Consider the following 27369-nt stretch of genomic DNA (forward strand, 5'->3'; position numbering starts at 1 on the left):
ATGTATGTATGTATGTATGTATGTATGTATGTATGTATGTATGTATGTATGTATGTATGTATGTATGTATGTATGTGTGTATGTATGTATGTGTGTATGTATGTATGTGTGTATGTATGTATGTGTGTATGTATGTATGTATGTATGTATGTATGTACATAATGTAATTTGCATGTGAAGTTGAGTAATCGACCTGCTGCGAGATAAGTATTGCGAGATAAGTAGTGATAAAGAAAGAAACGTAGCCGAGAGCACCTTAAGGTGCGCGTGTAATATTTGTATGTTTTACGAAGAAAATTCGAGACCATACTGTATCAATTTTTTTTAGTTTCAAGAAACATTTATATGTAAAAACATGAAAAAGAAAGAGATTACGAGCCTAAGGTTCCTTATTTACAATGTTGTAAACACAAATGAATTGTACATTACAAACATTTTATAAAATAATATTTCGTTTTATATTTATTTTTTATTCATTATTATCATGCTTCACATACAAATCTCTGAAACAAGAATCTATGTATCCAAATTCTTTTTATACAATCAAATTTTTTTACACTCAATTCCGCCTTACAAATGATATGGGACATATTCCAATTCGTGTTTCGCAGTTTGTGTCATCTCCTTGTGTACTATAAAAATAAAGTATATTTATTTATTTTTTATGCTTATCATGAATGCTTATAATGAAAATACGTCTTTAATTATTCTGAATATTTGTAGATGGGGTGAAGGAGGATTTAATATGATGTTTTAATATGATGTTTAAATAATTGCAAACATCTAATTAATAATTTAATATATTTGCGCTGCAATTATACAGTCCTCCGTATATTATATAATTATTTTAAATACCTGGCATCAATTTAAATCTGATATAAGTCGGTATGTTTATTGCAATGCAATACAATCCCGCTTTACACATACGTTACATCAAATGTTGATGAACATAAAACAGCAATTATCGAAACTGTATACTGAACTATCAAAATACAATCTTACAATAACAGTTTCTTATGCAGTACGAAGTGAGTTAAACAAAAGAACCAATTAACAACGCGGAAAGCTGTCAATACAATCTCTTACATGCCTTTTTTATAAATGGATTTTCTTCGAGTATCAATATAACTATTCTTATTAAATTAGTATTTGCTATTATGTCATCTATATTCGTAACAATATTAAAAGAAAGTTCTTCGATCAACGAAAACATGGATATACATTGCCGAATATCAAACCAGTTGTAATTTATAATTAAATGCTGAATTGTTGGAAATGCATGTCTTAACTTTTAAGAGGTGGCTAGACCATACATCTAAACTCGCATGAAAGAACGATGTTTCAAATATTCAAGAAGAATTGTTTCATCTCCTATAATCTCCTATAATTCGCTAAGATTTAAGTTCTAATGTATTTTTTGTAATACTGTATTTGAACTGATTTTGCTGATTATGTATAATATAATGATACATGGATATATAATAAATAATATATAATAAATAATATATAATATATAATAAATAATATAAATAATATAATATCTGTCTTTTGTGTATATATCAGATTTTTTTCGGCAGCTTCACAATTATTCTCATATATGTAGAATTTTTTTTATGTAGGTTAAATACAAGACTTAGGCACTACTGTGATTGCTGTCGTATGAGTTTCAGCGTAGACTGACTTTTTTCTCATCATTCGCGTTTCTATCTCATTCGCTCAAGCACTTTCGCATATAATCGATCCTACATTCGGCCATTCTGTGTTTACATTCATCCTCGAATGTTCAGGCTCACGGCTTGTCCGTTGAGGTTTTTCTCTCCATTCTCCAATTGTAATCACTCTTTTTCCTATCGTCGACACAAAACAAGATTTGTAATCAGCTGATGATGTAGTTTTATTCGACCCGTTATGCTCGCTTATCTTATGGACTTATGTATCGGTTATTGCGCAAGATTTTTATTATCTTATACGGCCCAAAATATTTAACTGAGAGTTTGGAGCCTGGTGTATTTTGCGCTTGATTGCTATCATCTTCTTCTTGATATAATGTTGTCGATTTGCCGTATATTTGTCATATATTTCGTTGTATCTTCGCGATACTCTCCTTAGCTTGGAGTCGCAGATCGTCACGCTTTTCCTGGAAAGAAGCTGCCCATTCTCGTTCCAACAGCTCGCGAATGATTATGATCTTCACAGAGTCGTGTGTTCCAACAAATGGAACGATGTTTGACGAACATCATGTTTCGTTGTACGTGTCTAGATATTTAGTGTCACTCTTCAGGCTTGAGAGCAGCTAGTCAGGAGCGGTATGAGCGTCCGGTTAACTTGCTCGATCTGACCGTTAGCTCTAGGCACTCTAGTGGTCATCAAAACATGTTGGATTTTTTCTACAGTACTCGGCGAAATCCCCAGACATGAACGCTGTCCCACGATCTAGTTGCGTACAGCTATATGAACTTGCTGAAACCATCAATTGCAGCAAATACATATCAGTAGGATTTTTTCGTATTTGTTAAAGGACCCAAATGATCAATGTGATATGTATACAATGGGATCTCTCTCTTCTTTATAGGACATAGAAAGCTCTCCTGCTTGCCTTGCTGTTAGGCAAACAGGTAACTAATATGCAATCTATACAATTAAAAATAAACTTTTCAGTCTTCCCTCGCAGATTTTGTACATGATAATCTCTCTTGACATTTGCCTCGGTCTTGGCAACAGAAAAATGTCCTCGCTCGTGAGCACGCCCGAATACTTGTGAACTCGTAGCCCTAAGAATTACCAGACGAACGTCGACTTCTTTAAACAGCAATCTTCTACTTATGGAATGAGCTTTGTCTTCTTGAGTCAGTCGAATGATTTTCTTCGTGTCTTCGTCGTCGTTCTGAGCCTTCTGAAGTCGAGCAATTAAATCGTCTTCATCCTCTTGAAGTATCAGACTTATCGATAAAGGATTTCTACTCAATGCTGCTCAATCTACGTGTCTCATTCTTACCCAGTCGATGTTCGAAGTGTTCGAGATGATAATTATAATCTTCTAAGATCAGTGCCTACAGCGCTATTCGCAAACATAAATTCTTTTTCGACATAGTGAGTGAATTGCTTGGCAAAGTTACAATTTTAAAAGGCGCGTGCATTAAGTACACCCGAAACTTCTTTAAAACCTTCATTATAGCAAGAATTTTCAGCTCATAATTAATATATTTCTGTTTCACTGGGGTTCGTTTTATCGCTCGCATAATATACAGGATATATCGCATCGTCAACTACGCTGGAGAAGGATCGTGTCATATCTAAGAAATAAGGCGTCCGTGTGGAGTTCGATTTCTGTGTACACTCTGTATGATTTTAACACAGATTTACTTATGAGAATTGATTTCAACTCTTCAAATTCTTTTCTAAGGCCTCAAACTTAAACTTCGCTTCAGATCTTAATAAATTTGTCAACGGTCGCGTAATAGAGTAATCAGGAATACGAACTTTCGAAATATCCGATGAGAAACTGTTGTTATACTTGACGAAGGTTGGTAGGTATCAGAAAGTTCTTCACAGCGTCAGTTTTACGTTCTGAGGATCGAATCTGTCCGTTTTCTATAATATGAGCCAGATAATTTACTTGCGTTTGTAAAACTACATTTCTTCAATTAATGACTAATCCGTGCTGACTTGCTCTCTTCTTCAATACATATTCGAGTTTCTTTAATCCGCTATTGTAATCAACAGAAGGTGATTAAGTTATCCATGTAAATCAACGTGATCTCATATTAAATCTTTGAATATAGCGTTAATATACTTCTGAAAAACTGTTGGTGCACAACTCAAATGGCATCTTCGTGAACTCGTTGTGTCTGTCCGGCACGAATGTATTTTTTACTCGTTAACCGATACATGGAAAAACCTGGTCTTAAGGTCGAGCATATTAAATATCTTCGCATCTTGCAACATGTCTAAATAATTTTCAATCAAAATAAGGGACTAATGATCTTTAATAATCTTTTGTTGAGCAGTCAATAGTCTACATACTTGTCGATCCATCTCTTTTTTTAAATGTTTGAAGGTGGCTCAAAAATACAAAATATAAATAATAGGGAGCATACAGTTATAACAAATAGATGTTAAAACGAAAGTCGTATATTTAAAATTATCATATAAAAACATACATTCGGTAAAAATGTAGAACTTTTCAGTCAAGATTTGACCATCATCAGTACATCAAGAAGATAAATAATGAAATACAAAAAATTAATTAATTAAGCAAAAGACAAAATTAAAAAAGAAGAACACTCAAATGTCGTTTATAAAATTAACTGTCATGATTGCAATTATTCTTATGTTGGACAAACAAAAAGGAAATTAAAGACGCGTTTAAAAGAATACATAAATGATTTTCAAAAAAACCTACAAATTCTTTGTCTGTTATCTTTCGTCACAAACTTGATCACCATCATACGATTGATTGGAATAATACTAACATTCTTGACTCAGAACAATCTTATTATAAAAGGGTGATCTCCGAGATGATACATATCAAACGACAAGAAAAAGGTTTAAACAAACAGAGTGACACAGAATGCTTTCCTGAAATCTACCTACCAATCATAGAAAAAAGCCCCTATACTCACATATAGATTTATCTTCTCCAATATCATTCCTTCTCCTTTTATAATATATAAATATTGTCGCAAGCTATGCTTCTAAAATTTTTGTCAGCAGTGATTCTTACTATTTATTCAAATTGTTCTGTTTTTTAAATTGTGTTACTTACTCCGCGTTACATTTGCGAGGATTTGCGTAAAAAAATACCATGCTTGTGTGGTAAGCGAGTGTTGCTACGAATTTATATTGATTTTCATGAATAATTATTGTTTAAAATTTAAATTATTAAATAGCGCCTTATTTTCTTTTAATTTTAAATAAAATCTGGAAATTCCGTATTTTCATGATGTCGCTCTTTTCTTCCTTTAAGAAGGAATCATAAACAGAACAGGATTATTCGTCAGAAGCGTTAAAATTTTTGATTAATTTCATTTTCTGGATTTCATCTTACTCGATTAACTATCATAAGCGATTGGAAAATTCTTTTACCATCTTATTAACGATCATTGTTTTAATGTATCATTGTTTTATATATTTTTTCTATTTGTCATCTTGATACTGTTTTAATATCTTTTTGACTAGTGATTTTTGTTTAATTATTTAATGTTTTATATTTCTTTATTTATCATCTTGATGTACTGATGATGATCAAATCTTGACCGAAACGTCTACGTTTTTATATGATAATTTTAGATATATTTTCGTTTTAACATCTATCATTGTGACTATATGCCATCTCCCATCTCTTTTTGTTACCAACACAATTGGACTAGTATATCCGGATATCGAAGGTTATACGATTCCGGTCGCTAATCATTCATCGATTTATTTATTTACCTCGTCTTTCTTGTCGATAATCGCCACGGTCTTAACTGGTTCATCATCTTTCAACAAAAGCTTCATTGTTATGTCAACATCACGCATTTGCTCCGGCTTATAATCGTTTACCAACACTGGCAATTTTTCTTTAATCTTCTCGTTGCGTAAGACAAATTTGCATTAATTTTTGATTCACAATCTATAGAAATTTGACATATTTCTGCGAGAATACTATCAGAATCTATCGGTTTAACTATAGTAACGACTAGCTTAACATTTAATTCTACAATATCGAGGAAGTTTCCCTATGAGCTGGTCATACCGCGATAGTTCCGAAACAACATGAATAGTGATCGTGTACGAATTTCTATCAATCGTTAGCTTTGCGCAGAATTTCCCGATCATCGTGTTCTATTCTTTACCTATCCTTCGGAATCGTATTTGTTCGCGCGAAAGAGACGGTGACCCTAGTTTAATAAACTTGTCCGCTCGCATTATTATTATGTCACTTCCCGTAGCGATAATCGTTTGCACAGGAACATCATCGATTAATACATCTTTAGTTTGTTTATGCCACGGATAGGTTATCGTGCAATTCACCGTTATTTGTTGCTTACTAGGACAATCCGACGCAATGTATCCATATTCACCAACTCACTCAAAGCACTTCCTACTCTTTTTTTGCCACGGGCAATTCGTGATCTTTCGAACCACAATTAAAACAACGCTTTGTCCGCTTTTCTTTTCGACACTTCCTGTCTTACTTTCGTTATTGTCGTCCTTAGCACTTTTATCACTCTTATTCTTCATCGCACTTTCGTCATTATTTTTCGTCGACGCTGAGGAAAATGGAAGTCTCCTATCTTCTAACTGTATTTCTTCAAAAGTCTGCAGCATCTATTCTCGCATGAAGAAATCTTGAACTCGTGCCATGTCGCGAAGATTCATGTCAGGAATACCGTCAATAATGTATTCCAGAATTTTATCGCCACTTACAAAAATTCGGTTGGCCATTATTACCTTCTCATGAACGTAATCGTGAAAGGTTTCATCTTCTACATTCGTGCTTCGAAGCGTCATTTGAGCGTGATCTTGTTCGGTCGATGGTGGAACACCCCATAATTTGTTGAGTGTGACACAGTGATCATATTTTCGTTTAATTAGAATTTAACATTAGAAAATAACAAGGATATATGATTCATTCATGAATGTCATTATGATGTCATCTGTGTCTCTTGCTAGAAAGAACCCATTGAAGCATTACTGACTCAGCCGTATTTTGCTCTTTTTAGATATAATTCAGAGACATAATTGAGAGTGATTCCCAACAGCAATCAGAAGAACAATTTAACAATGTAGAATTAACATGTACTCATGTAACTCAAGAACTAATTCGTATAACACAAAAATCCGAATCTTTTATTCAGTTATCGTCACAACTTAGCAATTTACGAAAAGTACAGTCTGCACATTTAAACGTATACGTTCTTTTCCGAAAGAATTAATATTAGTGCAAATTGTGGTTGGGCTCATACTTCATTGGGCAATAAGTTTTTTCATTTTTTTTACGAGTGTTTTTAATTAGAAATATTACTTATATTTTCTATTTTTCAAACATTTATTAATTTAAAAAAAAATATTTATTAAAGAATGACATTTTTATTTGACTTGTGTTAAAGCTTTTATAATTTAGTATCTGGCTTTTTCAAAATAGGTAACGGTTCTTTCAAAACCACCTTGTTTTGAAAGAACTGAATTTCTAGAATTTTTATATAAAAATGGTAATTAAATTTCTGTTAATGATTAAATTATTTTTCTGTTAAGAGATCTTACAAATGTGTATACTTAAGTTCGAAATAATTTTATTTGTTCAATATCAGATTAAATATTTTTTCCATATTTTGAAAAAACTAGCTCTTTTATGCCCACTCTCCCCTAGAATCCCAGCAAACGAGAATAGATTAAAATGGATTAAAAATTTTTTAATGTGTACTTTAAATCCATGATGGATTGAATGGATTGAAATGGATTGGATCCAAGCTGACACTAGTTTAATATTCGAAAAAAAAAACATTCATCTTTAAGGATTACAAATTTTATTCCTAAGACATTTATAATAATTATATCTAAAATTAATTACTTCAAATTAATTTAAAAAAAATGCATCTTAGTGGGATTCGAATCTGGGACCTCTGAATTACGAATCTACTACGTTTATCCGCTACACCACTTCTTCAATTGGTAAATGTGTTATTCATTCTCTAGTTCAATTACAACCAGCTAAACTAGTAACGAAATCATAGATATAATAAAAATATCATTTAACAGATATAAAAACAGGTATAATAAAGTATAAATAATTTATATTATTATGAGTCAACATTGGGTAAGTGTTGGATAATTTAATCTTGCTTAGTCGATGTAGCGCGCCGTGATTAGCCTAATTCGATTTAGTGTGTGAGTGTTCACATCGATCATTCATTTTACTTCTAATCAAAGATAAACAAATGAACATAGCTCAATTATTTTTACGTTATAATTTTTTTGAACTTAGTTGGATTAAAATGAAAAATTTCCTTATAATTTTAAATAATTTAAGTAGCATTTATGGCATTTTTAAATAAAAGTTTTTTTTATTCAATTAGATTGAAAAACTGCATTTCATATTCAGAATATTGAGCAGTACACGTTACATAGAAATTGCTGATTATTTTTGAATTTAACTGAATTAAAAAAACTACTTTCTATTCATAATTCTGAATTGAATAGTATTCACGATGCACAGAAAATGCTAATATCATTTTTGGATTGAAAGGCATAGAGGTATGCTCTATGCAATTCGTATAAATAAATAAAAATGCATTCAGGATTGAAAAGGATTTATTTTAATATTCATGAATCCATATTTCTGAACATCTGAATCCATTTTAATCCGTTTCAATCCATTTTCGTTTGCTGGGATATTATAAGAGATGTGCAAATAGTATTCGCTTGCTGATTGATTGAGCAACCAATCAAAATCGGGAATATCGGGACTGCAGTTGATCAATTATCAATACAAAGCAGCTATACTAAAGATCCTATGTAAAATTCTAGATATTAGGTGAAGGTACTACAATACTAATTAAGAAACATTCTTATTTTCCAACATTATAAACAACGTTAAATAAGAGACTACAAAAGTTGCGAAACATCAGTTGAGAAATGCATGTTGAATAATAAGAATGTTTCTTAATGTAGTATTATTAATATAGTTCTTATTGTAATATCTTTAACCTCTAGAATCTTACACAAGATCTTTAGTACAGCTGCTTTGTATTGATAATTGATCAGCTACGAACCCGATATTCCCAATTTTCATTGGTAAAGTCAATCAGCAAGTGAATTCCATTTGCACATTTCTTATAATATAGGACTTTACTCTTCCCTACCTCAAAGGATTCGGAGATACTACTTTTCAATTTTTGCACAATTTCTATATTTGCGAAATTAGCCAATTTACAAGATACCGAAAAGTGACCAACGGCATTTGAAAAAGAATTGTTTGCACTCGTTTGTATCTCTTTTATTTGTACCTCTTTCGTTTATACTTCAAAAATGGCCGAAATTACCCTCTTGCCGAAATTTTGAAAAACGTTGTATCTCCGAATTCTTTGAGGTACAAACGAGAATAAAAGAGGTACAAACGGGTACAAACAATTCTTTTTTGAATGATATAAATGAAATTAAAGAACCTTAAATTTGGTCATTTTTTTGTAAATCACTTATTTTTTAACTGTTTGAAGTATAAAAGAAATAATGATCGGTACAAACAGGTACAAAGTACAAACGCGCTACAGTGTATTCATTTATATTTTTAATAAAGTTGGGCACTAGGTTTACATTGGTGTAGAACCGTATGTCAAATGATATTATATTATCTGTATAAATAAACAGATATACAGATTTATTGTATATCTGTATCATTATTATTATGTATAATAATCGATGGAAAAATTTATATTAATGAAAAGGATTACCTATGATAAAAATCGCAATTTCTCCTGTTATATTTTGTGATAATTATCACCAACGGAAAACGGAAAATTCGTTACGAAATTACTCATGGTTGAAAAAATTCCACCATGAATTAATAACGAGAAATAATGATCGAATTCGTTATCTTGGATGTAATTAAATATCAGCTTTCGTATATTGTCTTCATTTTTGCGAGGACCGATATGCATAAATCTATTATATTATATTTTGACTTGTTTTTAGTATATACTAGTCTAATAGATATCTTTAAAGAAATGTCTTAAAAAACATTTTTCAAGAGAGACATTTTGATATCTTTAATATATCTATTACAAATATTTTAAAGATATCTTTCAAGATTTCTTTAAGACGTCTATAGATATCTTTTAGAAATTTTTCAACAAAATTTTTATAGACATCTTTTAGACTTCTAGATATCTTCTAGAAATATCTTGAAAATATCTTTAAAAAGATATCGTTTAGATATTTACAAGATCTCGATATTTTCTAAGCAGTTCTATTAATCGAGATTTTATCAATAATTTTAAAATTTAATTTTTGTATGTTGTACGTTTCTGTATTTTAGGGAGTACCTATTGTTACATTTGCACTTGGTACATGGCAAATTAAGAGATGGAGATGGAAGCTGGATCTAATAGAAAAGCTTAAGCAACGTACTTCAGCAGAACCAATCGATTTGCCATCAGAGTAAGGTTATGATATTAGTAATTTTGAAAGAAAAAATTAATTTATAATATTCTAATTTAGAATATTAGATTGCAAGCATTATTTATTGTTATAAACGTTTGATAAAACCATTTCTTTTTAGCCTAAACGAATTAAAAGATAAAGAATATTATCGTATGAAAGTGAAGGGCAAATTTTTATATGAAAAAGAATTTTTGATAGGACCTAGAAGCCTAATTATTAATGGAGAAGTTGTTAATGAAAAAGATGGTGGAATATTTTCTCGCAAAACAAGTTCGGGATATTATGTGATTACGCCTTTCAAATTGGAGGATCGAGAGTAATTATGCTTTTATTAATTGTTGATTAAAAAAAAATTATGAACAAACTAAAACAACAAACAAACTCAATACTTTTACATTTTCTAATTCAGTATAAAATGAATTTGATATTATTTCTTGAGTTTAGCTTGATTATTATGGTAAATCGTGGATGGATTCCTAGATGTGATCACTCAATATATAAAATGGGAAATAAGATTATAGACCCCGTAGAAATTACTGGTATTATTAGAATAACTGAAAAGCGACCTCCATTTGTGTTCAATAATACACCTGCGAAAGGTGTATGGCATTACAGGTAAAGGCACATAGTTTACTTATTCTATTAGTCATTTCTATAGTAATCAAACTAAAAAAAATATTTAATACTGTGAAGAACGATGTTTTCTATCACATAAAAATTTAAATAAGTATGTTCTAGAGATTTAAATGCAATGGCAAAGATAGCAGAAGCAGAACCTGTATATATAGAATTATTGGCCGAGTATAATATACCTCAAGGTCCAATCGGAGGCCAAACGAAAGTAACTTTAAGGAATGAACATTTGAGTTATATAATCACTTGGTACTCGTTGTCTGCCTGCACGAGTTACATGTGGTTCCGACAGTTTATACAGAAATTACCTCTTATTTAAATGCGTTTAGGTATTTATATACCTGCTATACATAAAAAAATATAGAAATATAATTATGTGTATATAATAATTATTATATATATTTAGTTATGCAATTGTATATTTGTCATAATAATTTTTAATTATGATTATACATTATACTATATTTCTAATTAGTTTTCCAATTACGTATTTCATTGTTTTCACATTATGAAAAAATCAAAATGTAACTACTTGATTTGTGCGAAATGAACGGACACAAAACTGGAAAAGAAATGTAATTCTTTGAATTCTTTATTTCGTAAACATAATAACTAAATGTTCCATTTCTAGAACAAAATATTATGTAATTGTTCCCCAGAAAAAAGGCCTCCCTACCTTTCGTTTTCATAATAATAACAACAATGATGACTATAACAGCAATCGCTACAAGCTTTCACTAACAAAATCTTTAACAATGGTCATGGTATACAATATGGGTGCCCAATTAGTTAGACCGAAGGGCTATTTCAAATTTTGACTATTGCCCGCGGGTTTTTCCGCTGCGCGCGCTTTACTCACGTCGAATTTTTTTTGAAATACGATTATATATGTTGGAATACGATTGTAAGTGCGAGCCGGACATTGAGCACCCATGATGTACAATATACTTCCACAAAGTCAGCATAAAAATAAATTTTTATACAAGTATGAAAATATGCAATATATAAATTACATTGATTTATATAATTATACTATCATATAATATAAGAATGACAAATAACACTGACAATAATATAATAATAATATACAAAAACAGATCGAACAGGGAACTAGCAAGACAAGTCAGGGCATAGTAAAGAATGTGAAATAAAATAAATATTTCATTAAGCTCGTTTTTATGTTCATAATTCGTATCTTTTTTATAAATTTTTAAAAATTTATGTTGTGTTATAATGAGAATTGAAATATTTTGTTTGGTTAATTTTTTAATTAAATTAGATTATTTATAATTATTTTCAGATTTAAAATTATTCCATGAAATTCGTGTGCCTTAAAGTACAATAAGATTGTTAATTGATTGTTTCGCTGAGCCTTCATCGATATTTCATAAAAAGTCATTGTCATAAAATTGATGAAGTTTCATTAAGATTAACATTTTTGTTTTGTTGGTGTTCATTATGTCGTTATTATTTTGCGAAGTGGGATATACATTTTACATCTTTCGCAGGTGTATTATCGAGCGTACATTTTATTGTCGCGATATCGATGTGATGTTCTTAAATTAGTTTAAACACATTGATCGCTTTCTTACCTATAGGATCCGTTCTTGAAGGCATAAAAATATTACATGTTTTTATTTTATTCATACACGAAATGTTTCGGGAGAATAGGTACATGATAAAGAATTCTAATTTTGAAAGCATTCGGAATTAGCTTTTACTAAGAAATGAAGAGATGAGGATTGCTCAACTTCGTAGATATTACATGTCTCTCTTGGTTGAAACTTTATATTTAATAAATTTAAGAATGATAAAATAAAATTTTTTTATTTAACAATTGGTATGATATGCGATTATAATCCTCTAAAAATTTAACTATCGAAGTTAATCTCCGATTTTCGCTTTGACAACATTCGATGCACCTTTCTTCGGAAACATCGTATACATATTTTTCGACTTCGAAATCTACTCTTGCCTTAAACTTACGAAATATGAAATAGTAGACTTTCTTAGACGTATTAATTGTGCTAACTTTATATTTGCTAGATATACTATTCATGCGACGTCTTCGCAACGACTTTGAACATTGAAGGCAAGTCGCATATCGATTCTCTCGATCATCGTACCTTTATTGATCCCTCACATATTCCTAAGGATATGTCCTTATATGCTATTATCGCATTGTACTACATTTTATCCATAGTGACTTTCAGTTATACATTTATGGCCGTAAAAATCACAACGACCATTAAGGCCATGGCACACAAAAATTTAAAGCAGTAAGACGTAAGCAATAAGGAAATCAATGTTGGATTAATTACTGCTTACGTTATGGCCTTACGAACTCTTCTGTGATTGGTCTATCGTTTATTGTTTATTTAAGTTTTTTTGTGTGCCATGGCCCTAATTTTCAGGCAAATCCTTTGGAGATGCTCACATAGACGATCGTGTTTTATCTAACTAGGAAACGAAGAACGTATATTGAATGAAAAAAATCATTTTTAATCTGAAAATATCGATATTTTCCAATTAAATGAAACGTGCTACACACTTAGCTAATTAGCTCTCTAAAACGTGCGCATTTCGGAAGAATTCATAAAAAAAAAATTTACTAAATTTTAACAAATGTTTCAATAATACAAACGAAATATTAATTAAATGTAAATATATATTTATTTGAGGTTTAGGTATAATTTTTTATTTTGAATAAATATTTATTTATTATAAGTAAATATTTCGTTAGTACTATTGAAACAAATATTTATTAAAATTCAGCATTTTTTCCAATGTACTTAATTTGATGAATGTGCTTATTCAGCATCCTTCATACACACTTCAACTACTCAGATTTTGTTGCAGGCTAAATTTCGCATCTATTTAGATACGTACAAAATTTCTGTTCCTTGATATATTATATTTATTATATTGAACGCGATTTTACGTGTAATAACTATTGTGAAACTCAGAATCAGATGATAGATTGAATAACTTAATGTTGAAAAAAGTTAAAAACAAATCTGCTTCGAAGTTCGGTGTGATCATTACGCAAATGAAACATATAAATTGAAAACACTGAATACGATTCTTTCATATCAAATAACGAAACTCAGTATCAATTCAGCGATTACTCTTTTAGAGCCGTATTAGTAGTCAAAAGTTAAATCGAAAATATGATTTACGCGAAGATTTATGTTATTTTTTTCGAATTCATCTTGTTTTTGATTTTATAACGAAGATATATTCGGAACCGATATGATTTCCTTAGAAACAAAAATATATTTTTAATATTCGCAGCGCGAGGATGTCAAATATAACATATTTTTAATACATATTTAATATTATAATATTAAATATATATTTTAAATAAAATATATATATTTTTAAACATGTCATTTTGAAAATAAAATAACAATTTGAATGTTGAAAATTACATTTTTAGAGAAGGTTTTTTTCTCGATTAACTGTCAATCTTGTAATTGCTGTACATTTTTTAATAAAAATAATGTTTAAAGAATATAATTTCAATTAAATCATCGGTGCTTGATGTAAAGAATAATATAAGAGTATAAATTCAGTTATGATAAATGTATTTATTATAAAAATTTTGATTTTTTGTTATTTTACACCATTGCTTTTATATAAAAAAATAAATACTTGTGAAATGTTTTGAAATATTTAAAACTTTTCATTTCAAGCAATTTTGTTTCCATAATACACTGCACATTTAAACAGATAAATAAGAACGGCTTATATTTTTTCTTCTAAACATTATTTGATTAATGCACAGTACAATGCAATTACAATATATTGCGCTGCAATATATAAAATTATATGTAAAAATATAATACAAACCATAAAATATTTAACATTTATACCCAGTCGGGTAAGTTAATTTTTTTTAAAAACTTTTTTAAAACTAAGTTACGTTAAAATTAATCTTAAAAATTTAATTTAGTTAAGATAAGTTAATCCTAATAAAATTAATTGAATTAGAAATTAAGTTAATAAAAAAAAGTAATTGAAAAGTTAAAAATTGAATTTGATCTGAACGAACAACCAAAAAAAGTAAAAAAGAAAATTTTTACCGTTTTACATAATTTTTTGAATAAAATCGCTGGTTTTTTTGTTAACAACTAATGATTATACAATACAAAAGATCTCAGACAGCACAAAATACTAAAATATATAATGAAAATGAAAAAAATCTTTTTCGTTCTTTTTTTAAGTTGTTTTCCCGACAAAGCGGAAAGATATCTAAAAAGATGGCGAAAAGATATCGTTTTTAGATAGTCTTTTCAGCAAGACGAAAAGATGTTTTATAGGTATCTTTTTTAAAACTAAGTTATGTTAAAGTTAACCTTAAAAATTTAATTTACTACAAAAAAGATCATCTTTCTATAGTTGCATTTTCACAAAGCAAAAAGTCGTTTAAAAGATATCTCTTCGTATTGTCGACAACATGAAAAAGATATCTTTCTATTATTTTGATACTTTTTAGTTTTCATTCATTCATGAGCAGTATGCATGAGCTCAATTTGCTTCCAAAGGGGATAGTCCGGAAGATAATGACACAAAAATGGTCTCCATTTGTTACCATTTGAAATCGTCTTTAATTCATCATTTATTAGGTAAACATGAAGAAAACATGTGGCAGATCTCCCGCGGTTTTAAAATTGATGACGTGTGATTGAAATTGTAAAAATAAAAATTTTTTGTTTTTTTTCCTAATATGTTACTTGCTAGCATTTACTTTTAGTGATAGTTTACGTCAAAAAAATTGAAAAGTAGATGCTGTATAGTTTCTGTAGATCAAAGAAGCCGCCAAATTAAACTAAAGTGGTAAACTTCTTAGTGAAAAAAAATGATTTGTTACCGGTAAACTAAAATGTCATGATTTTATTGTATACTTCATTTTTTGGTCGATAATAAATCATGACATTTTAGTTCAAAATTCAACAGGTTAATACGAGCATAGCATTCCCTTAGGCTCACTCAAATGATATGATATGTATTTTGTGGTGAAAATAGATAGATATAACAGCCGGTAACAAATTATTTTTTTTTACTAAGAAATTTATCTTCATCACTTTAGCTTAGTTATGGCTCTTGCCATATAGGACATGGCGAGCATTGCAGGAAATGGGATGTATATCATCAATCATGCAATTTCATTGTTTTGTGTAAAAATTAATTTAGAAATTCGATATTATTAAATGTTATATTTGCCCAAATATAAAAAATATAAAACTTTAAAAAAAATTTTAAAGAGATGACTAAAAGATGTCCAAAAAAGTTAGGTCATGGATAAGATTTATTATATGGATAAAATTATAAGATGACTAGCAATGCGTCGTTTTTTAATCATTTTTTCATCGACTATATTCTTTGTAATATATTATATATAACATATTTACTAAAAGCTATCTTTATAATAATTTATTGTTATTTGTCATCTTTTAATCATTTTTTAAACGACTTTGCTCTCTGCGGATATAAAATTATTAAATTATATACTCTCATTATCTCCTCGCATTGAGGGTTAAAATTTCAAAAAAAGTCAAATAGAAAGTTAATACTATAATAGTTATCAATAAAGTGATAATTAAATTAAATTAAAAATTAAGAGTCTAAAATGTAACTAAGTTAAATTAAAAATTAATTAACTTTTTAACTTAACTTTTAACCCTTTAACTTTAACTATTCAACCTTATTTATACCACGTAAGTTATTTCAAATGATAGCTTGTAAGCATTTTAATCGAGTGACTTATTATAATACACCAGAGAGCACAAAGTTGTCTAAAAGATAAATTGTTATAAAGATATCTTTTAGTGAAAGAATATAGTTGACGAGAAGATGATTAAAAGATGAACAGATATCGCATTGCTAGTCATCTTATAACTTTATTCATTTGATAACTAAAGGATGACTTCTTTAGATAGTTTTAGCTGTTTACGATTTCTTTCAGTTTTTATTAAATGTTATATTTTAGCACATATAACATTTAATAATATCGAATTCCTAAATTAATTTTTATAAAATGAAATGAACTTGCATGATTGATAATATATAATACATTTCTGAATCCTGCAAGGTTTGCAGTCCATGTTTTGTGCCTTTCATCATAATCTCCTCTAAAGACTCAATTACAAAAAATATTTTATTAGCGTTCATTAGAATACGAGAAAAATTTCTTACAATGCTGCACCTTTCATTCTATTCTGTATAATTTTTAAACGAGAAACTGAACTCGATACGTCTGTCTGGTGGCGATCCCGTGTACTCGCGAATGAAAGATAAAATACCAAAATAACAAAGACGTCTTTTTCGTCTTTTCAACAATGAAATGACATCTTTTAGTCGACTTTTTGCTTTGTAAAAATGACAGCCATAGAAAAATGACGAAAAATATCTTTTTTAAGTTGTCTTTTCGACAAAACTAAAAGATGTCTTATAGACATCTTTTCGTCTTGCTGAAAAGATAATCTAAAAGCGATGTCTTTTCGTTACCGTTAGACATCTTTCGCTTTGTCGAAAAACAACTTACAAAAGACTTCTTTTCGTAATCTTTAGTATTTTGTACTATCTGGGCATAATATCAGGGTTGATAGATAACGCGCGTTACTTGTAACACTGTTAATTTTCTTATCGTTACTTTGTTATAATAACGATTTGGTAATGGCAAATTATGACTGTAACATCAGGTCATATTGTAAACTCACTTGCTCGCAGAGAAGAAAAGTAACTCGTTACTTGTAACAGTTATAAATTACTGTTAGTGTTACAATTATAAGTTACTTTTTTGTTAATTTTACTGGTAACTACATTACTTATTACTTTTTTTTTGTAACTGTAATAGTAACGTAGTTACATTTTTTTGATAACGATAACGTAGATACATTTTTTTTGGTAACGGGTTTGGAATTTTATAATTATTTTTATCGTTACTTTGCACATAATTGGATATGGTCGATTGGACACAAATTACTCATAGCATTTGAGACTAAAAAGCCCCTAGGCATCTGTCCGTTGTAATTGGTGCTTATTCATCTTTTAAAAAAAGTAACGAAAAGTTAACTTTCTCAAGTAATCATAAAGCTGGATCTATAATAGGTGTTTTAAGTCATAAGGAATTAACCAATTACAATCGAATGCCAGAATAAGTGATTGTAATTCGTCCATTTCTTATGGCTTATGAAGCTTAAAATCTATTGTAGATCCATGGTAACTGTAACGAATTACTTTTAGAAATCAGTAACTACAGTAACAGTAATTTGTTACTTTTTCTATTCGATAACGAGTAACTGTAATTTGTTACTTGTACAAAGTAATTTTCCATTACCTAGTCGATTGTTATTTGTAATGTTGGAAGTCATTCGGTATACAAGTAACGATCGAATGACTTTCCAACTCTGGATGTTACCATTAAAGTAAACAGATTCGCTATTATCAAATCGTTATTATAACAAAGTAATAATGAGAAAAGTAATGGTGTTACAAATAACGCGCTACTTACCATTTCTGTATGTATATAATGTATATGATTTATAAGCGACTGCACATATAACTTATACTGTTTCGCGATACTGTTTAAATTCGCATCTTTATTCGAATTTATTAAAAAACAAATTGTCTATAAATTAGAAAATGATAATTAAATTTTTTTTCTAAAAAAGTTGACTTTCTCTTTTATCCTTCGTTTACTGCATTATTCAGCAGTTTCATACGCACAAAAAAACTATTCCTTACAGAAATTTAAAAATGATGTACTTTGAAGATTAAAGACACTGAGCAATAGTGCTCTTACTTAAAATAAATAATTATTATTGTCTAATATTAAAGGAGGATGTTAAAAAGAGGCCAATTTTTATTCACAAAGATGTAAAAGAAATAGTGTTATTTGTAGATTTTGACTTCCTGAATATGATAAAATTATTAAAACGTTCGTCGGCATTTGAGAAACACCTTGAAAAGCAAGAATATTGAAATTTGTTTAAATATATCTTGTTATGTTCAATTTTTAAGATATTCTCTGATCCTATCCATCCCGAATTTTTATTATAATATTGTATTTTCAGGAGATTACAATCTATAAAAAAATTCTATTCTAACTATTCTCTTTTTACTTACACCTTTGTGGGCAAAAATGACCCTCTTTTAACATTCTCCTTTCTATAAGAGATGTATGAGGAATGATGTGTCAAATAACATGTCAAATAATACGTAGCTACAAACTTCTTCTTACTGTTTTCTTACTGTTGTTTTTTAAAATGGCATTATAATTTATAAAAAGACAAGCTTTATAAAAGAATTTAATACGGTAACTTGAACAATAACATATATGCCTTGCCTTATAACTACAAGCTCGATTTACAATTAGAATTATACCCAATATTTATATGAATGACTACAAATTGCATTGACAATTCAAGAATTGATCGCAAATCAATGATTTACTATGTTTTCTCTATTAACAATAATATCCATAATGCAAAGAGAACTGAATCAATTCTCATAACATTATAATCGACAAACATTGATTCTTTTTCGACCTGCTTTATCATTAATGGCGAATGTTGTTTTTGTAGATTTTGCATTTTGAACAACACTTAAGATGTTATTATAATTTTCAAACTTTGTTATTTTTTCGAAAGATGAATTCAACAATAATTATTATATAATTACCATTCCAAATAGAAAAACAGGTAGGATTTCTAAGTTTTACAAGTAATTGTACGCTCCAGGATGTATGCAGGTATGTGCGTATCCGGTGTGTCTTCGCCGTGACTTTATTATTCGTTGAGCACACAGGTGCGGACCAGGGCGTCGCAGACAGAGTAAGGATCGCAATTGCTGCTAGGCCTTCTGTCTTCCAAGTAACCCTTCTTCTCTTCGGCAACACCACGGGGAATGCGGATGCTAACGTTTCGGTTGGCTACCCCAGCACTGAAGTCATGAATATTACTGGTCTCGCATTTGCCAGTCAGTCTGCGCTCGTTGTCTTTCCCTCCGCGCGGATCATATGCCTGAATATGTCTGAGATGTTGCTTGCTGAGCTTGTCGATCGCTTTTTCGATTTCAGCGATACCGTTATCACTGCGCATCGCCTTCGTCGAGAAGTTGGTATGAGCACCGGCGCCGTTCCACGAGCCGTCCACTGGTTTTGGGTCTAGGCTAACGATCACACCGTATTCTTCGGCAGTGCGGTGCAGAATGAATCGGGCGATCCACAGATCATCTCCGGCATTGATGCCCGCGCACGGTCCCACCTAGATACATAATAAAAGACACGATAATAACTCTTTATAGAGAGATATTTTCTTCTCGCAGAGAACTTTATAAATTAAATTAAAATCTTGAGTTACCTAAAGTCTATAAATGAAATTTTCGCTAAATTACAATTATTAAATTAAATTTGCGATATAATCCCAATTGAATTTCTATTTTTAATTTTATTTATTAGATTTAATATTCAAAATAAAAAAATATCGTTTAATTGCATTAACTTTAAATAAAGATACATTAATTTAAAGTATACTGGAACCTGCGAACATTAGTTAAAGAAATTTCGGAGCAAATACTTATTTTATTAATTTTTAGTTTTAAGATTAGATTATAATTAAAACTGTCGATGTTTATTATAATGTTATCGGATTAGCATCTAATATATAACAAAATCTCCCCTCCCTCCTTCTTTCTTTATAATCTTCTTTATAATTGTTTAAAGAAAAATTGTTTCCGAACGCTGGATGCGCATATTTTCTTTTTTTATTACAACAATTCAATTATTCACCTGAAACTCCCATTGCGAAGGCATCACTTCGGCGTTGGTTCCCGCGAGCTTCACACCAGCGTAGAGGCAGGCTCTGTAATGGGCCTCGACGATTTCGCGTCCGATCACTTTATCGGCGCCGACGCCGCAATAATAAGGACCCTGTGGGCCTGGAAAGCCGTTCTTAGGCCAGCCAAGTGGCCTACCATCGAAGTCTAAGAGAGTATACTCTTGCTCAATACCGAACCAGGGTTCTTGATCCTTAATAGACTCCATCGCTTGGTTTGCGCGATACCGCTTGTTTGATTTCGTTGGCGTCTTATCGCTATAATAGGTATCACATAACACGAGCTTATTATTACCGCGGCGGAAAGGATCGTTATAAATCGCCACCGGGTAGAGATATATATCACTGTTGGCACCGTCGGCCTGGTACGTCGAGCTGCCATCGTAAGTCCATGTAGGTAAGTCTGGAAAAGATAATTGAGTTTGATATTTCGTGTAGAAATAGCAATGAATTATTAAGCAGGTCGCATTTATTGGAATTTCTTTCTTAGTAAAATTGCAATTTGAGTTTCTTCAGTTACTATTTTCCGCAATCAATTTAATTTGATAAATAAATTATTAATCATTCTTAATTTTTTAAAGAAAGTATTATGTAGTACTTTTTCAATTTCTGATAATAAATATATCGATCATTAGCTAATCTTTAATCCTGAAAAATAAATCCTCAGATTACAGAACTTTAAAATGTAGAAATGTTTAAAATGTTCAATGTAATTCTGATAAAATATTAAAATTGACTTTCTCCAAATGTGATGATTAATTAAGAAACGGGATTTTTTCTATTCATATTTATTGATTTAATCAATTTTCATCAAATTTTTATTCATCTCACTCACTTTTATCAATTCCATACAATTTTCCATGGAAGGAACATCTTTGGATATTCTTAGGATATCTTTTTTTAGAAGAACTGTGTTATATGGGCGGTTATATCCATATATTAATATTTCAATTTATGAGTTGCAAGATAATCAAAGGCAGTTGATTACGCGGATGAATTATTTTTAATAAATAAATTTTTTCAGGGAGACATATGTCCATAATAGATTTTTTCTTTTCGAGGAGAAACATTTCTTTAATAAAATATCCTTTCCTTTTTAGAAAAAGAATTTCTTTTAAAATTTTAAAACAAATTTTAAAATTGAAAGTCTATGAGTCAAAGCTGGTTATTAATCGCCATTAATTACAAATTTTTTTCATTTAACAATTATTTAATAATTCTAGTTAAGATACAATCCAAATAAACGTTTCGATTAATTATTAAAGGGATCCTAAAGCGAATCTCGAACTCCGACCACCAGTCACTAGAGGTCGTGCCGCAAGCCGCGTATACTATTACATTAATATCTCAGATATGCAACCTATGATACATGCAGTCACATTCGTGTCAATTTTTGTATAACAAATTTGTCGCGAGTATCTAAATCTAATTCTAAGAACTCGTTTGTTCGTATAAATTACGTGTCTAGGAACCACTATTTCGTACCATATACATGTTGCAAAGCTTTCATATCAAGCAAATATTGTCACGTCAATTTGGTAGCTGAAATGCCATGTTACACTAAGAAATGGTAAAAAATATATCAATTTTTAAATTTTTGATCATTCTCGGCATCTACTTAGACACGTATTAAGATGCGTATACTTTAATCCTGGAAAAGGATTTTTGAATCGGTGATTTAATTGATAAAACAAGAGGCTTTAGAATCCCCTTAAGTCATCTTCAATGTTAATATAAATAAAATAAACTTAATAAAATAAAACTTACAATTATAAAGAAAATCTTTTTATAATAAAATTAAAATTAACTCTATTGGTCAATTTTAAAAATTGAATAAAAAAGGAATAATAGCCTGTTTCTCTCTTCAAATATTCTATAGCTATTTTATTAAAAAATTCGTTAAAATTGTAAATATCAATTAATAATAGAATGTTATTGACCATCACTAGATACATGTTTTAACATTATGATATTTTGTGATTTCTCCGGTGAGTTTTATTTTGATTGACGTTTGTATAAATTAGTTTGGATTGTTCTCAATTTTCTCATATTATGCACAGATTTATTGAAATTTTAACATTCTGTCGATCAGCTGATTGGGAACAATTTCTATCTGTCAATGTACAATTCATCGGAAATCGTTAACTTAACTTATCTTTACTTGATATTATTGTTGTTTCACTCGTCTTCTACAGATTGCGACTGTTATTATAGTAAATCTGAAGATGATTCGATCAAGAAGCATGTATTGTAATTATTGTTTGCTTAAATCATTGAGATATTTCATTGCTCTGAGATATTTTATATGTTACATCAAGATTTTTAGAGGAATGATATCGAGAATCTGTATTATTATATGTTTTTATTCAAGTTTTATTGATTTTTTGACTTATATGCACTTTATTTAGATTTATTTTAATTAACAATAAAAATGTTGATGTAATAAATACCAATGTGAATCGATACCGATTCTTTGTGTGTTATTCAATGTATATATTAAAAATGAGATACAGACGTTTTAACTTTAATATTAGTTCTCTTCAATTTAAAAATATATGTTTGATATAAATTCATGATATTATATTAATATAAAAATATATAATCGCTCGATCGTCAAATCAATTAAAACTATTGTCACTATTGAAATCTTCAAATCTCGTCTGTTATATTTTACTAAATATACAAACAGTATATGTTCACAAAATTCTATTAAAATAAATAATTCACATAAAAATTAATAAGTCAAAACAAAACTATGTTAGTTAATTGTACTAAAAATTTCGTTGCAATAAGCTTAATTAAAGAGTATGTTACGTTAAGATGTGAATACAGAGAGAAATATTATTGTAATGTAAAAGTCCACAAAAAGAATAATAAGGAGGAATAGAGAGTCCAATGATTAAAATTAAATATAAACATAAAATATTAAAATAAATACATAAATATTAACAACAACAGATTTAAACAAAGAAACAAGTCAATCTTTAATGACTAAATAATATAAGGAGCTCAATATATCATTTTGCAGGTTAATCTGTTTTTTGTTTATTAATAAAATATTTAATATTATTATAATAAAATATTACCTCAAAGATTAATCTCTTATCATCTCTTATTTAACTCCTTTTCTCATCCAAAATTCGAACATTGTCTCTATCAAATTCATGGTTGTGCTCAATCTTATGTTCTGTGATAACGAATTGCGATGTAGTATTTCTATTATAATATTATGGTTTCGATGTTCCCCTATTCTTGTTTTCATATGATCGTTTTCATATATAATATATAGACACGTTAAATATTTTAACCTTCATTGAGAATGCTTCTTATTTTTCTTGTTTTTCTAAATATTCATATTTTTTAATGTGATTCTAATTTTTCTTATTAATATGATTCTTATTTATGTTATTTTTCTAAATATTATATTTTCTAAGTATTTACATTCTTATTTTTCTTATTTTTCTTATTTTTATAAATATTACATTCATGTTTTACTATTATATTATTATATCGAGGTCTAGCAGCGCCAAGTGTTTTTACATGAAAAATTTTTCTATTTGAATTAAATTTTTTCATTTTATATGATTTAATTCTTTAATTTTTTGTGGTAACACTCAAATTGAGCAAGGTAATGCAATTTTGTGATAATATTTTGTATAATGTTTTGAAGGAGAATTAAATAACCACTACTTTAGTTAGAAGAGAAAGTGTCTTTGAAATGAATTGTGATACAATAATTTTATTTAAGAGGAATTTAAACCATTTGAATTAAAATAGGAAGATTCTTTAAAATATACATATATTTAAGTTTCATTATATAAAAATTAAAGATATATAATAAAGATAATATCATTTGAGTTTCATTTTTTATTTTGATAATAGATTTTAACTTGGTGCTAGTTGTTGATATTAAATCTTTTATATGAATCGTATTCATTTTTTATACAAATGATAAGTATTATTAAGTTTAGCTAAATTTATGATTCTATTAAACAGCAAACGCGATTATATTATATACAGAGGACCTATTGCACCAACTCGATTAAGCCGAATCGGTGATTAACTGTCAACCTTAGTCGTCAATTCTACTAAACAGTAAACACGATTAGTCAGTTCAACGGCTAATTAAGTAATTGACGTTGGTGAAACTGGCTCTCCAAATGATTCTTTACAAAAAGCATTCTTAGCGTTTTTTTATTTTTTTTTTAAAAGATAAGTTTGTATAAAGTTACTATTACTTTCTTTTTGAAAATCATATACAAAGTAGGTTTTTTTTAATACGTATCATTTAGGTTTAATTATGTAAAATTAATAAAAACACTTTCATTTTTTTTTTATTTTTTCTTTAAGAGGTTGGAATAAGAAATTAATAGAATTTAATTTGGCGAGTTATCGATATCAAATTTTTTCTATAAATGATACATATCATTAGGTTTAGTAAATTTTATAATATAATAATATTTAAGTAATAATTTTTGAATGAAAATAATTCTACTAAACAGCAAACGCGATTAGTCAATTTCACGACCGATAAGTAATTGGTTCATTACTATATTAAAATTGTTATTCTCTTTCATTATTTATTTTTTTAACTGCTATTATAATTTTTTAATTGCTTTTATAATTTTTATTATTTGATCTAACAAGTGTTGTGCTCGTCAAGTGTTTACTTTTTTAACTTTTTGTGATAATACTTGAATGGATAAGGTAACATAATTACGGATTGTATTCTTACTTAATTTGGTATGAAATTTAACTTAGCACCAGTTTTTGATGTCAAATCTTAGAAATGATAGAATTTAATTTGATTAATTAAGAATGTAGCATCTTGATTTTAATTTTTCATTTGATACATTAATTTTTTTTGAAGAATAATAAATTTTGATAGGGAATTACAGTTATCATTACTTGGACTGGAATAAGAAGACCTTCAATAAGAAGATCTTTGAAGAAAAATTAAAACTATTATCAATTGGGTTAGATACTTAGATTTTCGGGAAGCATATATGCTTAACGCTTTTACCCTTTTTAAAAAGGTAAGTTTATATGCATTTTGTAATAATGAACGTCTTTATAAACAATTTACCTTATAATTGATTTCAAGAAAGTGTTTTTCATTTCATGTGTTTGTATGAAATTTGGAGAAGACCAAAGTTGACCCTATTGCCTCTTTTTCTTTGTAAAATAATTTTTATATAATAAGTTTTAAAGGAGAATTAAAGATATAATTACCTGAGTCGGTAAAAACGTCAACGATGGTCATCTGTATTTTCCGTTACTTAACTCTAATTATCATTTGTATAAAAGATTTGATATCATTAATTGGCGCCAAGTTAAATTCTATCAAATTAAAAAGTAAAACCCAAGTGATACTGTCTTTATCAAGTTGTTTCGATTTTTGTTCATATAAAATTTTTTAATTTTACAAAATTAATGAGTGAGGGTAGGAAAGTTAAAAAAATTGATATTAAAAAAAAATTTGATATTAAAAAAAATGAATATAAATGAATACCATTATAAAGAGCACAAAATACTATAAAATATCCTTTTGTATTGAATATTTTTTATATATCGTATACTTTCGAAGATATTTGATAAAAATGATAAAACCTATATTTTTCGAGAGGATGTTTCACCCTCTAAATCTTAAGATACTGGTAAAAAATATATCTAATATCTTTTTATACTCTACAATATATCTAAAGCCTATCAAAATCGGTGAGGGACGATTCCTTATTAGAAATTTTGTTAATATCCTAATTAAACTAACTTTGTTAATATCGGTATATAATATCATTTCCATTCGCTTTCCTCTTGTTAAATATTATAAATAAATAGAAGTTAAGAACGAATAAATCGTTTATCATTTCTCAGCTTTGTTCTCGAAAGGTTTTCGACTCTTTCTCAATATTCGCAATTGAGATATTAAATTCTTAAGCGTTGAATATCTGTCATGGATATCTTAGCGCGGGGAATGCCTAGCAAGCGTCTCGCACCACGCACATCGTTTACTAAACGTCATAAACTCGAATGTGCAGGCATCCGATCATATAATTATTAGAAATATCAACCGATGTCGGCTCATATTGGCATTTATTACATCAATATTTTTGTTGTTAATTTATTTGCAGAACCTTATATTTCTATTTTTATTATAAATAAGGTATTAAATATTCAAAATGTGCTAGATTTAATTATTGAGAGTACGAATTAGTTCGGTCCATTTCCCTAAAGATGGCTCCAGCTATTGTGAATGGTTCATAGTGACAGCTGATTTTGGCAGTTTCAGAGAGATTAAACATCTGCTAATAATATTCAGTTTATAACGCTTTGAGTTTCATACAAAAACCTTGATTTTTACTGAGTTTGAAATGTCGAATTTTGTGTTAATCAAGCAGCATTTGCGGGAGGTTTTGATTTTCTGCTTTAATTGGAAGAAAAGTGCTGAAGCCCATCGAATGCTTGTCGAAGTTTATGATGACACTGCTCCAACTGATAAATCATATAGGAAATGGTTTCGAGGTTTCAAGGATGGAGATTTCAGCGTTAAAGACAAGCCTCGCTCTGGACAGCCCAAAAAATTCGAAGACAAAGAATTAGAAGCATTACTCGAAGAAGATCAGAGTCGCAAACGCAAGAGAAGTTTGCAGAATCATTGGGAGTAATTCAACAAGTCGTTTCTGTACGATTGAGAGCCATGGGAATGATTCAAAAACAAGGAAATTGAGTGCCTTATGAACTGAAACCGAGAGAC

The 27369-nt window shown here is 29.1% G+C and overlaps 2 protein-coding genes across 6 annotated transcripts in view; one reads left to right on the forward strand and one right to left on the reverse strand.

Annotated features, from left to right (window-relative positions):
* LOC108686811 (surfeit locus protein 1) overlaps positions 1-13414 on the forward strand; it is a 50134-nt gene extending 36720 nt beyond the window's left edge. The window contains exons 2-5 of one of the 2 annotated variants that reach the window (XM_018192283.1): positions 10019-10140; positions 10262-10459; positions 10588-10758; positions 10882-13414. In XM_018192283.1, the coding sequence (XP_018047772.1) occupies positions 10019-10140; positions 10262-10459; positions 10588-10758; positions 10882-11095 (705 nt within the window). In that variant the 3' untranslated portion in view covers positions 11096-13414. The remainder of the gene's footprint in view (positions 1-10018; positions 10141-10261; positions 10460-10587; positions 10759-10881) is intronic. The other variant, XM_018192284.1, reaches the window with a different exon arrangement.
* LOC108686810 (glutamine synthetase 2 cytoplasmic) overlaps positions 1-27369 on the reverse strand; it is a 224606-nt gene that overhangs the window by 5943 nt on the left and 191294 nt on the right. For 3 of the 4 annotated variants that reach the window (XM_018192282.1, XM_018192281.1, XM_018192280.1), the window contains exons 3-4: positions 20570-21018; positions 18820-20045 (exon numbers count right to left, since the gene is read on the reverse strand). In XM_018192282.1, coding sequence (XP_018047771.1) covers positions 19569-20045; positions 20570-21018 — 926 coding nt within the window. In that variant the 3' untranslated portion in view covers positions 18820-19568. Of the gene's footprint in view, positions 1-18819; positions 20046-20569; positions 21019-27369 lie in introns of those variants that run through there. The other variant, XR_001931722.1, reaches the window with a different exon arrangement.

This window comes from Atta colombica, unplaced genomic scaffold (assembly GCF_001594045.1).
Source record: "Atta colombica isolate Treedump-2 unplaced genomic scaffold, Acol1.0 scaffold19, whole genome shotgun sequence".
NCBI classification, from domain to species: Eukaryota; Metazoa; Arthropoda; class Insecta; order Hymenoptera; family Formicidae; genus Atta; species Atta colombica.